This window comes from Rana temporaria, chromosome 13 (genome assembly GCF_905171775.1).
Source record: "Rana temporaria chromosome 13, aRanTem1.1, whole genome shotgun sequence".
Classification (NCBI taxonomy): domain Eukaryota; kingdom Metazoa; phylum Chordata; class Amphibia; order Anura; family Ranidae; genus Rana; species Rana temporaria.
In genome coordinates this window covers 101,827,288-101,839,330 of record NC_053501.1, presented here as the reverse complement: position 1 = coordinate 101,839,330, position 12,043 = coordinate 101,827,288, and the positions used below count along the sequence as shown (strand labels likewise).

Here is a 12,043-nt window from a genome sequence, read left to right as displayed (position 1 = left end):
TCACATCACAGGCATTTTTCTGCTCAAAGCCTCAGCTCTAAAAAATGCCCAACAAGACAAACCCCATTCATTTCAATGGCCCCTATTCACATCTGAGCGTTCTGTCGCCTAAAGCAAAACGCCCGTCGCTTAAAAAAAAAAAAAAAAAAAGTACATAAGCCTTTTTTTGGCAGATTACAGGCGTTTTACGGCTTTTACAGTGGTGACCTTTTAACCTTGAAAATGCTTGTACAAAAATGCAGAAAAAAAAAAGGCCTGTAAAACAGCAACGGCTAAATGTGAACAGAGCCTGCCAACTCGCATTTGAGATGCCATTCATTTGAATGGCACGTCAAATCGTGATGGGGCCCAGCTCTCCTCAGCATTTCTCATTTACACTGTACTGTGATCAGCTGATCACATAGCAAAGAGCCTACGTCATAGGATCTTTACCGTGATCGGATATACAATGTGTCCAAGGGACACAACGCACCACCGATCGCCACGATGCGAGGAACACACCCCCCCCCCCCGATCCCCACGCTGGCGGCGCACATAAGCAGCCTTTTTAGGACATCCAGTCAGGGTGGTAAAAGCCACCACCCAGCCGTCAACCTGCTATAGGCCCGGAGGGAAGATGTTAAACCGCATAAGAGCAAGACCGGCTAGATCTAACCAATGCGCCTGTCTGTCACAGACATGTACCCCACACTGATGACAAACCCGGCCGAATCACAAGTAAGTTAAGTCCAATAAGTGTCACCACGACACACTTAAGATTAAACTCAATTTTTTATTTTAACATGGAAAAAAAAAAAAGTATCAAACATTTAACTCTACAAATAAAGACTATGCGACCGAGCTTCTCTCCAATACTGCACTTCATCATTATGGGTAGAGGTGAGGCAGCGGCATCTCCTACAGAGACAATGTGGGGGAAGCAATGAGAGACGAACGATGTAAAATAGATGAAATAAAGGAAATCATCCGGACAGAAAATAGAGGCTGCCCTGGATGGCGAGTTGCCTAGCCGTTATGCTGCTCCTTCTGTTTTATTAATTGAAGTTACTGGCCAAGAACTAGTATGCAGATAAAGAATTTTGGATCTCGTGATCTGCCCATTTGTTCCAGGGAAGTAGTTCACACTATAAAAAAACAAAAACACAGGATCAGCATAACAGCCAGACAACTTGCATTTTCAGCAAGAGATCAGCGGCAGCTGCCATATCTCCTTTAGGACAGATATCTTGAAGGTCTTCAGCACCATGGATAGGTTTCTGTATTTGGCAGGATGGAGGTTACAAGAGCCGCCCCCGGCATTCTGTGGATCCGCAGCAACACAGCAGCTTCTTGCCTTCCACACTTCCCACCTCGTAGTTATAATCCCAGGTCAGCTCTGTGCCGGCTCGTATCCTCCTACGGAACAAGGTCATAAGGCGTTAACATGAGATCATTCAGAGGGAAAAGAGGGCAGGCAGAATAAAGTGGGAAATTGGATAGTACTTCAGTGCCACTGATGGCTTTGTTCCTAAATACATGCCCCCAGGACTGCCATGGTGATAATAACTTCGCTGTCTAGCAAGTCACTGATCTGAAATAAGCATGTTGTCAGCAAAGATTGAAGAACGTTAACAGCAATGTTGCCTATCTGTTCCAAGTTAAAGGGGTTGTAAAGGTAATTTTTTTTTCCCTAAATAGCTTCCTTTACCTTAGTGCAGTCCTCCTTCACTCACCTCATCCTTCCATTTTGCTTTTAAATGTCCTTATTTCTTCTGAGAAATCCTCACTTCCTGTTCTTCTGTCTGTAACTCCACACAGTAATGCAAGGCTTTCTCCCTGGTGTGGAGTGTCATGCTCGCCCCCTCCCTTGGGCTACGGGAGAGTCAGGACGCCCACTAACACACAGCTCCTTTATCTGCAACGTAGAGAGCGTCCTGACTCTCCTGTGGTCTAAGGGAGGGGGCGAGCACGACACTCCACACCAGGGAGAAAGCCTTGCATTACTGTGTGGAGTTACAGACAGAAGAACAGGAAGTGAGGATTTCTCAGAAGAAATAAGGACATTTAAAAGCAAAATGGAAGGATGAGGTAAGTGAAGGAGGACTGCACTAAGGTAAAGGAAGCTATTTAGGAGAAAAAAAAATAATTGTACCTGGACAAACCCTTTAAGGAGTGGCGTCACTAGGGTTTCCCCCTCCCGCCCATGTAAATCACTTTCCTGTGTAATCCCCTCAGTGCAAACCCCCTCTCTCCCCCCATGTAAATCCCCAACAATGTACTGACCCCCAATGCAATCCCTCCAGTGTAATCTCTCAAGTGTAATTCTCCTAGTGTAATCAAGCGGGGTGCATCCCCTCATGTAATCCACCCCCAGTGTATATTTCCCCCAGTTTAATCCCCTGCAGTGTAATCCACCCAGTAGAAAAGTGATTCCCAGCACAAATCCCCCCAGTGTAATGCCCAAATGCAACCCCTTAGCACGAATCCTCCCAAGTTTAAACCTCCTAGTGCAAACAACCCCCCCCCCCCCCTCCCAGTCCCAATCATGGCGGTCACATGATCAGAAAACAAATTAGAAGATTCTTTAAAGGGCCAGGAGGTGCCCTATGTTATCTATCCATCAGCATTCATGTGCTTCCACTGAGGAGACTTTAAACTTTAGAGTTAGGGTCTGCATTACACAGGGAGCCTTGAGGGGGGCCTGCAGCTTACGCATGTATTTGTAAATGCGTGCAACTAAACCCCTGATTTTAAACGCACTGTTAGACAGGTGAATTTGGTTGGTTGCTGATTGGTTGGTAAGTTTGAGCTTGGATATTCCGTGTTATTTTTGACATGCGTGCGCCCTTTCCAGTGCTCCTTACTGTATAGACCAGTCATAGGTAGGGGCAGTGACAGTTAGTTTGTTATATTAAGGGGTTAAAGGGAAACTATGAAGAAAGATATGAGGCACCCTCCATTATTGGTCGAGCACTCAGGCGCCATAGCACGAGCATGACCTCAAACTAGTCATATGTAAAGCAACCCAAGTGCAGCACAGGGGTGTAGTGGGTAGCACTTTCACCTAGCAGCAAAAAGGGTCGCTGGTAGAGTTGAGCGAACCCGAACTGTAAAGTTCGGGTTCGGTACGGACTTTGGGGTTTTCCCGAACCCGAATAATTGGAAAAAGTTTGTGTCCAGGATCGGAGTTCGGGGAAAAAAAATTTGCGGAGGTCCCTGCAAATTCAATGGGGATGAGACCCTTGTCCCCATCAACATGGGGACATCCTCCCCATGTTGAGGGCATGTGGCCTGGTGCGATTCAGGAGAGGGGGGGGGGCCGCACTCTGTCCCCCCCCCCTCTTTTCTGCGGCCGGCCAGGTCAACGTGCTCGGATAACGGGTCTGGTTAGGGATATTTAGGGGGAACCGCACCTCATTTTTTTTTTTAAATTGATGGCGGGGTTCCCCTTAATATCCATACCAGACCTAAAGGGTCTGGTTATTGAATTTGCGGGGACCTCCGCGCATTTTTTTTTCTAAAAGTCCGTGTCCCATTGACTACAATGTGGTTCGGAGTTCGGGTTCGTGTTCCCGAACCCAAACTTTTTTTTTAAAGTTCGGGTTCGGACCCGAACCCGAACATCCAGGTGTCCGCTCAACTCTAGTCGCGGGTTCAAATCTCGACCACGACACCATCTGCCTGGAGTCTGCATGTTCTCCCTGTGCCTGTGGGTTTCCTCCGTGGTACTCCGGTTTCCTCCCACATTCTAAAATGACATTCTGGTAGGTTAATCGGATCCTGTCTAAATGGGCCCTAGTATGTATGAATGCGCGTTAGTGACCTTAGAGTGTAAGCTCCTTGAGGGTAGGGAATGTATAAATGTATATGTAAAGCACTGCATAAATTGACAGCACTATACAAGTACCTGAACTAAATAAATAAAATACAAATATGCTTGGGGCAAATGGTCTATACTCAAAAGAAAGAAGAGAGAAGAAAAAAAAGAAAAAAGGGAAGGATGGGCTGCATTGTCTTTTCTTCGAATAGTGCTCTAGGTGCTAAATCTCTTCAAATCTGGCAATCTTACGGCGCAATACAGCGTAGTCGCTAGTATTGCTCTGCACAAAGCTGCCGAGTCGATGGTTAATGTGTCCCTTTAATAGGCGGAATGTTAAGCAGATTACTCACTTGCTGGCGAAGAAAGCCACCCAGGGAAAGCGCAGGTCATGTGTGTCCACAAACACATTCTGTACAAACAGGTTGGGACTGCAGCTGTGCTGTAATACAAAAAACAAAGTGGTGGGATGAGACCTCTGCAATGCTTGCCTACACAAACAGGTATCGCTATCCGATATGCTCCTAATCTGAAATCATCTTGGAGCATCTATGTGCCAATTCCAAAATGCTGCAAGTAGATCCTCGAAATTTGATCACATTGTTCCGAGGTGTACACAACTTGTCCCCAAATATAAAATTGCACATCTAGTAATAGGATGCCAGGGCAGGAATGAATCGGATTGGTGGCAACCGAATCTCATGAAACGCTGTACTGAAAAAATACAGCAATGATCTACTGAAAATGTCTGGCCGTCCCTGGCTAATCATTGAACGAAAACAAGTCTGCAGACCAGGAAAGTCTATATACTAGTTTCAAGTCAGTAACCTGAAGAGTGGAAGCCGATGCATCAGGATGACAGCCAGATGTCCAGTTTTCAAAAAGAAAGACCAGCAATAGAAACTTCCAAACACTCATTACGGATCTCTTTAACCACGTCGCCCTGTAATGCATATATGCATTGGCAAAGAGGGTGAGCCCCAACACCTACAGGCCACACACATGCGACTATGGGCGGCAGGGGTTTCTATGCTGAGAGCGTGCTCCTTGCATGCTCCCAGCACAGAGACTATGCTGTCAAATACAGCTCTGGGTCTGTATTAATGATTCGGAAGGGGCTCCCGATCATATGACCACTGTGACTGCCAATCAGTCATATGATTGGGCCGATGTTCCCATCCTCTAGGCATACGAGCCCTGTCCACGCAGGAAGGGGTTAATAACATATCAGGCCTAAAGAGTAGTGTGGGAATACTGCTCCATAGTTTGCTACAGATAGAAGTACAAGGGATTTTCTTCTTTGACACAAGTTTAATTACCTCTCATGTAAAGTTACCATATCAAGAGCGAGGGGGGGTGGTCGAGAGAGGAGGGGGGCGGTCGAGAGAGGGGGGGGGGGCGGTCAAGCGAGAGAGAGCGGTCGAGAGAGAGAGAGGGGGCGGTCAAGCAAGAGAGAGGGGGCGGTCGAGAGAGAGAGAGAGAGAGAGAGAGAGAGAGCGGGCGGTCAAGCAAGAGAGAGGGGGCGGTCAAGCGAGAGAGAGAGAGAGAGAGAGAGAGAGGGGGCGGTCAAGCAAGAGAGAGAGGGGGCGGTCAAGCGAGAGAGAGAGAGCGGTCAAGAGAGAGAGAAAGAGAGAGAGAGAGAGAGAGAGAGAGAGAGGGGGCGGTCAAGCAAGAGAGAGGGGGCGGTCAAGAGAGAGAGAGAGGGGGCGGTCAAGCGAGAGAGAGAGAGCGGTCAAGAGAGAGAGAAAGAGAGAGAGAGAGAGAGGGGGCGGTCAAGCAAGAGAGAGGGGGCGGTCAAGAGAGAGAGAGAGGGCGGTCAAGAGAGAGAGAGAGGGCGGTCGAGAGAGAGGGGGCGGTCAAGCGCGCGCACGAGAGAGAGGGGGCGGTCAAGCGCGCGAGAGAGAGGCGGTCAAGCGAGAGAGAGAGAGAGAGAGAGAGAGGGGGGGCGGTCAAGCGAGAGAGAGAGAGAGAGAGAGAGAGAGAGAGGGGGCGGTCAAGCGAGAGAGAGGGGGCGGTCAAGCGAGAGAGAGAGAGAGGGGGGGCGGTCAAGCGAGAGAGAGAGAGAGAGAGAGAGAGAGAGAGGGGGGGCGGTCAAGCGAGAGAGAGAGAGAGAGAGAGAGAGAGAGAGGGGGCGGTCAAGCGAGAGAGAGGGGGCGGTCAAGCGAGAGAGAGAGGGGGGGGCGGTCAAGCGAGAGAGAGAGAGAGAGAGAGAGAGAGAGAGGGGGCGGTCAAGCGAGAGAGAGAGAGAGGGGGCGGTCAAGAGAGAGAGAGAGAGAGAGGGGGCGGTCAAGCGAGAGAGAGGGGGCGGTCAAGCGAGAGAGAGAGAGAGAGAGAGAGAGAGGGGGGGCGGTCAAGCGAGAGAGAGAGAGAGGGGGCGGTCAAGAGAGAGAGAGAGAGGGGGCGGTCAAGAGAGAGAGAGGGAGAGAGAGAGAGGGGGCGGTCAAGCGAGAGGGGGCGGTCAAGCGAGAGAGAGAGAGAGGGGGCGGTCAAGCGAGAGAGAGAGAGAGGGGGCGGTCAAGCGAGAGAGAGAGAGAGGGGGCGGTCAAGCGAGAGAGAGAGGGGGCGGTCAAGCGAGAGAGAGAGAGGGGGCGGTCAAGCGAGAGAGAGAGAGGGGGCGGTCAAGAGAGAGAGAGAGAGGGCGGTCAAGAGAGAGAGAGAGAGAGAGAGAGAGAGAGAGAGAGAGAGAGAGAGGGGGCGGTCAAGCGAGAGGGGGCGGTCAAGAGAGAGAGAGGGGGCGGTCAAGCGAGAGGGGGCGGTCAAGCGAGAGAGAGAGAGGGGGCGGTCAAGCGAGAGAGAGAGAGAGAGAGAGAGAGAGAGGGGGCGGTCAAGCGAGAGAGAGAGAGAGAGAGAAAGAGGGGGCGGTCAAGCGAGAGAGAGAGAGACAGGGGGCGGTCAAGCGCGCGCGAGAGAGAGAGAGAGAGAGACAGGGGCGGTCAAGCGAGAGAGAGAGACAGGGGCGGTCAAGCGAGAGAGAGAGAGAGACAGGGGGTGGTCAAGCGAGAGAGAGAGAGAGAGACAGGGGCGGTCAAGCGAGAGAGAGAGAGAGAGAGAGAGAGAGAGAGACAGGGGCGGTCAAGCGAGAGAGAGAGACAGGGGCGGTCAAGCGAGAGAGAGAGAGAGACAGGGGGCGGTCAAGCGAGAGAGGGGGCGGTCAAGCGAGAGAGAGAGGCGCCGGTCAATACGAGAGAGGGGGCGGTCAAGCAAGAGAGAGGGGGGGCGGTCAAGCAAAAGAGAGAGAGGGGGCGGTCAAGCAAAAGAGAGAGAGGGGGCGGTCAAGCAAAAGAGAGAGAGGGGGCGGTCAAGCAAGAGAGAGAGGGGGGGCGGTCAAGCAAGAGAGAGAGGGGGGGCGGTCAAGCAAGAGAGAGAGGGGGGCCGGTCAAGCAAGAGAGAGAGGGGGGCCGGTCAAGCAAGAGAGAGAGGGGGGCCGGTCAAGCAAGAGAGAGAGGGGGCGGTCAAGCAAGAGAGAGAGGGGGCGGTCAAGCAAGAGAGAGAGGGGCCGGTCAAGCAAGAGAGAGAGGGGGCGGTCAAGCAAGAGAGAGAGGGGGCGGTCAAGCGAGAGAGAGAGGGGGGGCGGTCAAGCGAGAGAGAGAGGGGGGGCGGTCAAGCGAGAGAGAGAGGGGGGGCGGTCAAGCGAGAGAGAGAGGGGGGGCGGTCAAGCGAGAGAGAGAGGGGGGGCGGTCAAGCGAGAGAGAGAGGGGGGGCGGTCAAGCGAGAGAGAGGGGGGCGGTCAAGCGAGAGAGAGAGGGGGGGCGGTCAAGCGAGAGAGAGAGGGGGGGCGGTCAAGCGAGAGAGAGAGGGGGGGGCGGTCAAGCGAGAGAGAGAGGGGGGGGCGGTCAAGCGAGAGAGAGAGAGAGACAGGGGCGGTCAAGCGAGAGAGAGAGAGAGAGACAGGGGGCGGTCAAGCGAGAGAGAGAGGCGCCGGTCAATACGAGAGAGGGGGCGGTCAAGCAAAAGAGAGAGAGGGGGCGGTCAAGCAAAAGAGAGAGAGGGGGCGGTCAAGCAAAAGAGAGAGAGGGGGCGGTCAAGCAAAAGAGAGAGGGGGCGGTCAAGCAAAAGAGAGAGAGGGGGCGGTCAAGCAAAAGAGAGAGAGGGGGCGGTCAAGCAAAAGAGAGAGAGGGGGCGGTCAAGCAAAAGAGAGAGAGGGGGCGGTCAAGCAAAAGAGAGAGGGGGCGGTCAAGCAAGAGAGAGAGGGGGGCCGGTCAAGCAAGAGAGAGAGGGGGGCCGGTCAAGCAAGAGAGAGAGGGGGGCCGGTCAAGCAAGAGAGAGAGGGGCCGGTCAAGCAAGAGAGAGAGGGGGGCCGGTCAAGCAAGAGAGAGAGGGGGCGGTCAAGCAAGAGAGAGAGGGGGCGGTCAAGCAAGAGAGAGAGGGGGCGGTCAAGCGAGAGAGAGAGGGGGCGGTCAAGCGAGAGAGAGAGGGGGGGCGGTCAAGCGAGAGAGAGAGGGGGGGCGGTCAAGCGAGAGAGAGAGGGGGGCGGTCAAGCGAGAGAGAGAGGGGGGGCGGTCAAGCGAGAGAGAGAGGGGGGGCAGTCAAGCGAGAGAGAGAGGGGGGGCGGTCAAGCGAGAGAGAGGGGGGGCGGTCAAGCGAGAGAGAGAGGGGGGGCGGTCAAGCGAGAGAGAGAGGGGGGGCGGTCAAGCGAGAGAGAGGGGGGGGCGGTCAAGCGAGAGAGAGAGGGGGGGGCGGTCAAGCGAGAGAGAGAGGGGGGGGCGGTCAAGCGAGAGAGAGAGGGGGGGGCGGTCAAGCGAGAGAGAGGGGGCGGTCAAGCGAGAGAGAGAGAGAGAGAGACAGGGGGCGGTCAAGCGAGAGAGAGACAGGGGGCGGTCAAGCGAGAGAGAGAGAGAGAGAGAGAGAGAGAGAGAGAGAGGGGGCGGTCAAGCGAGAGAGAGAGAGAGAGAGAGAGAGAGGGGGCGGTCAAGCGAGAGAGAGAGAGGGGGCGGTCAAGCGAGAGAGAGAGAGGGGGGCGGTCAAGCGAGAGAGAGAGAGGGGGCGGTCAAGCGAGAGAGAGAGAGGGGGCGGTCAAGCGAGAGAGAGAGAGGGGGCGGTCAAGCGAGAGAGAGAGAGGGGGCGGTCAAGCGAGAGAGAGAGGGGGCGGTCAAGCGAGAGAGAGAGGGGGCGGTCAAGCGAGAGAGAGAGAGAGAGAGAGAGAGAGAGGGGCGGTCGAGAGAGAGAGAGGGGGCGGTCAAGCGAGAGAGAGAGAGAGAGAGGGGGGGCGGTCAAGCGAGAGAGAGAGAGGGGGCGGTCAAGCGAGAGAGGGCGGTCAAGCGCGAGAGAGAGAGGGGGCGGTCAAGCGAGAGAGAGAGGGGGCGGTCAATACGAGAGAGAGAGAGAGGCCGGTCAAGCGCGAGAGAGAGGGGGCGGTCAAGCGAGAGAGAGGGGGCGGTCAAGCGAGAGAGAGAGGGGGCGGTCAAGCGAGAGCGAGAGAGAGAGAGAGAGAGGGGGCGGTCAAGCGAGAGAGAGAGGGGGCGGTCAAGCGAGAGAGAGAGGGGGCGGTCAAGCGAGAGAGAGAGGGGGCGGTCAAGCGCGAGAGAGAGGGGGCGGTCAAGCGCGCGAGAGAGAGAGAGAGAGAGAGAGAGAGAGAGAGAGAGAGGGCGGTCAAGAGAGAGAGAGAGAGAGAGAGAGAGAGAGAGAGAGAGAGAGAGAGAGAGAGAGAGAGAGAGAGAGGGGGCGGTCGAGAAAGAGAGAGGGGGCGGTCAAGCGAGAGAGAGAGAGAGAGAGAGAGAGAGAGAGAGGGGGGGGCGGTCAAGCGAGAGAGAGAGGGGGCGGTCAAGCGAGAGAGAGAGGGCGGTCAAGCGCGAGAGAGAGAGAGAGGGGGCGGTCAAGCGAGAGAGAGAGGGCGGTCAAGCGCGAGAGAGAGAGAGAGAGAGGGGGCGGTCAAGCGAGAGAGAGAGGCGCCGGTCAAGCGAGAGAGAGAGGCGCCGGTCAATACGAGAGAGAGAGAGAGAGAGGGGGCGGTCAAGCGAGAGAGAGAGGGGGCGGTCAAGCGAGAGAGAGAGGGGGCGGTCAAGCGAGAGAGAGAGGGGGCGGTCAAGCGAGGGGGCGGTCAAGCAAGAGAGAGAGGGGGCGGTCAAGCAAGAGAGAGAGGGGGCGGTCAAGCAAGAGAGAGAGGGGGCGGTCAAGCAAGAGAGAGAGGGGGCGGTCAAGCAAGAGAGAGAGGGGGCGGTCAAGCAAGAGAGAGAGGGGGCGGTCAAGCAAGAGAGAGAGGGGGCGGTCAAGCAAGAGAGAGAGGGGCCGGTCAAGCAAGAGAGAGAGGGGCCGGTCAAGCAAGAGAGAGAGGGGCCGGTCAAGCAAGAGAGAGAGGGGGCGGTAAAGCGAGAGAGAGAGAGGGGGCGGTAAAGCGAGAGAGAGAGAGGGCGGTCAAGCGAGAGAGAGAGGGGGCGGTCAAGCGAGAGAGAGAGGGGGCGGTCAAGCGAGAGAGAGAGGGGGCGGTCAAGCGAGAGAGAGAGGGGGCGGTCAAGCGAGAGAGAGAGGGGGCGGTCAAGCGAGAGAGAGAGGGAGCGGTCGAGAGAGAGAGACAGGGGGCGGTCAAGCGAGAGAGAGAGAGAGAGAGAGAGAGAGAGAGGGGGCGGTCAAGAGAGAGAGAGAGAGGGGGGGGGGCGGTCAAGAGAGAGAGAGAGAGAGAGAGGGGGGGGGCGGTCAAGAGAGAGAGGGGCGGTCAAGCGAGAGAGAGAGAGAGAGAGAGAGAGAGAGAGAGAGAGAGAGAGAGAGAGAGAGGGGGGGGGGCGGTCAAGCGAGAGAGAGAGAGAGAGAGAGAGAGAGAGAGAGAGAGAGAGAGAGAGGGGGGCGGTCAAGCGAGAGAGAGAGAGAGAGAGAGAGAGAGAGAGAGAGAGAGAGAGAGAGAGAGAGAGGGGGCGGTCAAGCGAGAGAGAGAGGGGGCGGTCAAGCGAGAGAGAGAGGGAGCGGTCGAGAGAGAGAGACAGGGGGCGGTCAAGCGAGAGAGAGAGAGGGGGCGGTCAAGAGAGAGAGAGAGAGAGAGAGAGAGAGAGAGAGAGGGGGGCGGTCAAGAGAGAGAGGGGCGGTCAAGCGAGAGAGAGAGAGAGAGAGAGAGAGAGAGAGAGAGAGGGGGGGGGGGGCGGTCAAGCGAGAGAGAGAGAGAGAGAGAGAGAGGGGGGGCGGTCAAGCGAGAGAGAGAGAGAGAGAGAGAGAGAGAGAGAGAGAGGGGGCGGTCAAGCGAAAGAGAGAGAGAGGGCGGTCAAGCGAGAGAGAGAGAGAGAGAGAGAGAGACAGGGGCGGTCGAGAGAGAGAGAGAGAGAGAGAGAGAGAGAGAGAGAGAGAGGGGGCGGTCAAGCGAGAGAGAGAGAGAGAGAGAGAGAGACAGGGGGTGGTCAAGCGAGAGAGAGAGAGAGAGAGAGACAGGGGGTGGTCAAGCGAGAGAGAGAGAGAGAGAGAGAGAGAGAGACAGGGGGCGGTCAAGCGAGAGAGACAGGGGGCGGTCAAGCGAGAGAGAGAGAGAGAGAGAGAGAGAGACAGGGGGCGGTCAAGCGAGAGAGAGAGAGAGAGAGAGACAGGGGGTGGTCAAGCGAGAGAGAGAGAGAGAGAGAGAGAGAGAGAGAGAGAGACAGGGGGCGGTCAAGCGAGAGAGACAGGGGGCGGTCAAGCGAGAGAGAGAGAGAGAGAGAGAGACAGGGGGCGGTCAAGCGAGAGAGAGAGAGAGAGAGAGAGAGAGAGAGGGGGCGGTCAAGAGAGAGAGAGAGAGAGACGGGGCGGTCAAGAGAGAGAGAGAGAGAGAGAGAGAGAGGGGGCGGTCAAGAGAGAGAGAGAGAGAGAGAGAGAGAGAGAGAGAGAGAGAGAGAGAGACGGGGCGGTCAAGCGAGAGAGAGAGAGAGAGAGAGAGAGAGAGAGAGAGAGAGAGAGAGAGAGAGAGACAGGGGGCGGTCAAGCGAGAGAGAGAGAGAGAGAGAGAGAGAGAGAGAGAGAGAGACAGGGGGCGGTCAAGCGAGAACGAGAGGGGGCGGTCAAGCGAGAACGAGAGGGGGCGGTCAAGCGAGAACGAGAGGGGGCGGTCAAGCGAGAGAGAGAGGGGGCGGTCAAGCGAGAACGAGAGGGGGCGGTCAAGCGAGAACGAGAGGGGGCGGTCAAGCGAGAACGAGAGGGGGCGGTCAAGCGAGAACGAGAGGGGGCGGTCAAGCGAGAACGAGAGGGGGCGGTCAAGCGAGAACGAGAGGGGGCGGTCAAGCGAGAACGAGAGGGGGCGGTCAAGCGAGAACGAGAGGGGGCGGTCAAGCGAGAGCGAGAGGGGGCGGTCAAGCGAGA

At 55.9% G+C, this 12,043-nt stretch overlaps 1 protein-coding gene across 1 annotated transcript in view; it reads right to left on the bottom strand.

Moving 5' to 3' along the window:
• Window positions 1–918: 918 nt before the first annotated feature.
• The window catches only part of SETDB1 (SET domain bifurcated histone lysine methyltransferase 1), a 99,915-nt gene continuing 88,790 nt past the window's right edge, over window positions 919–12,043 (bottom strand). The window contains exons 21-22 of the mRNA XM_040332919.1: window positions 4,150–4,238; window positions 919–1,395 (exon numbers count right to left, since the gene is read on the bottom strand). Coding sequence (XP_040188853.1) covers window positions 1,278–1,395; window positions 4,150–4,238 — 207 coding nt within the window. The 3' untranslated portion in view covers window positions 919–1,277. The remainder of the gene's footprint in view (window positions 1,396–4,149; window positions 4,239–12,043) is intronic.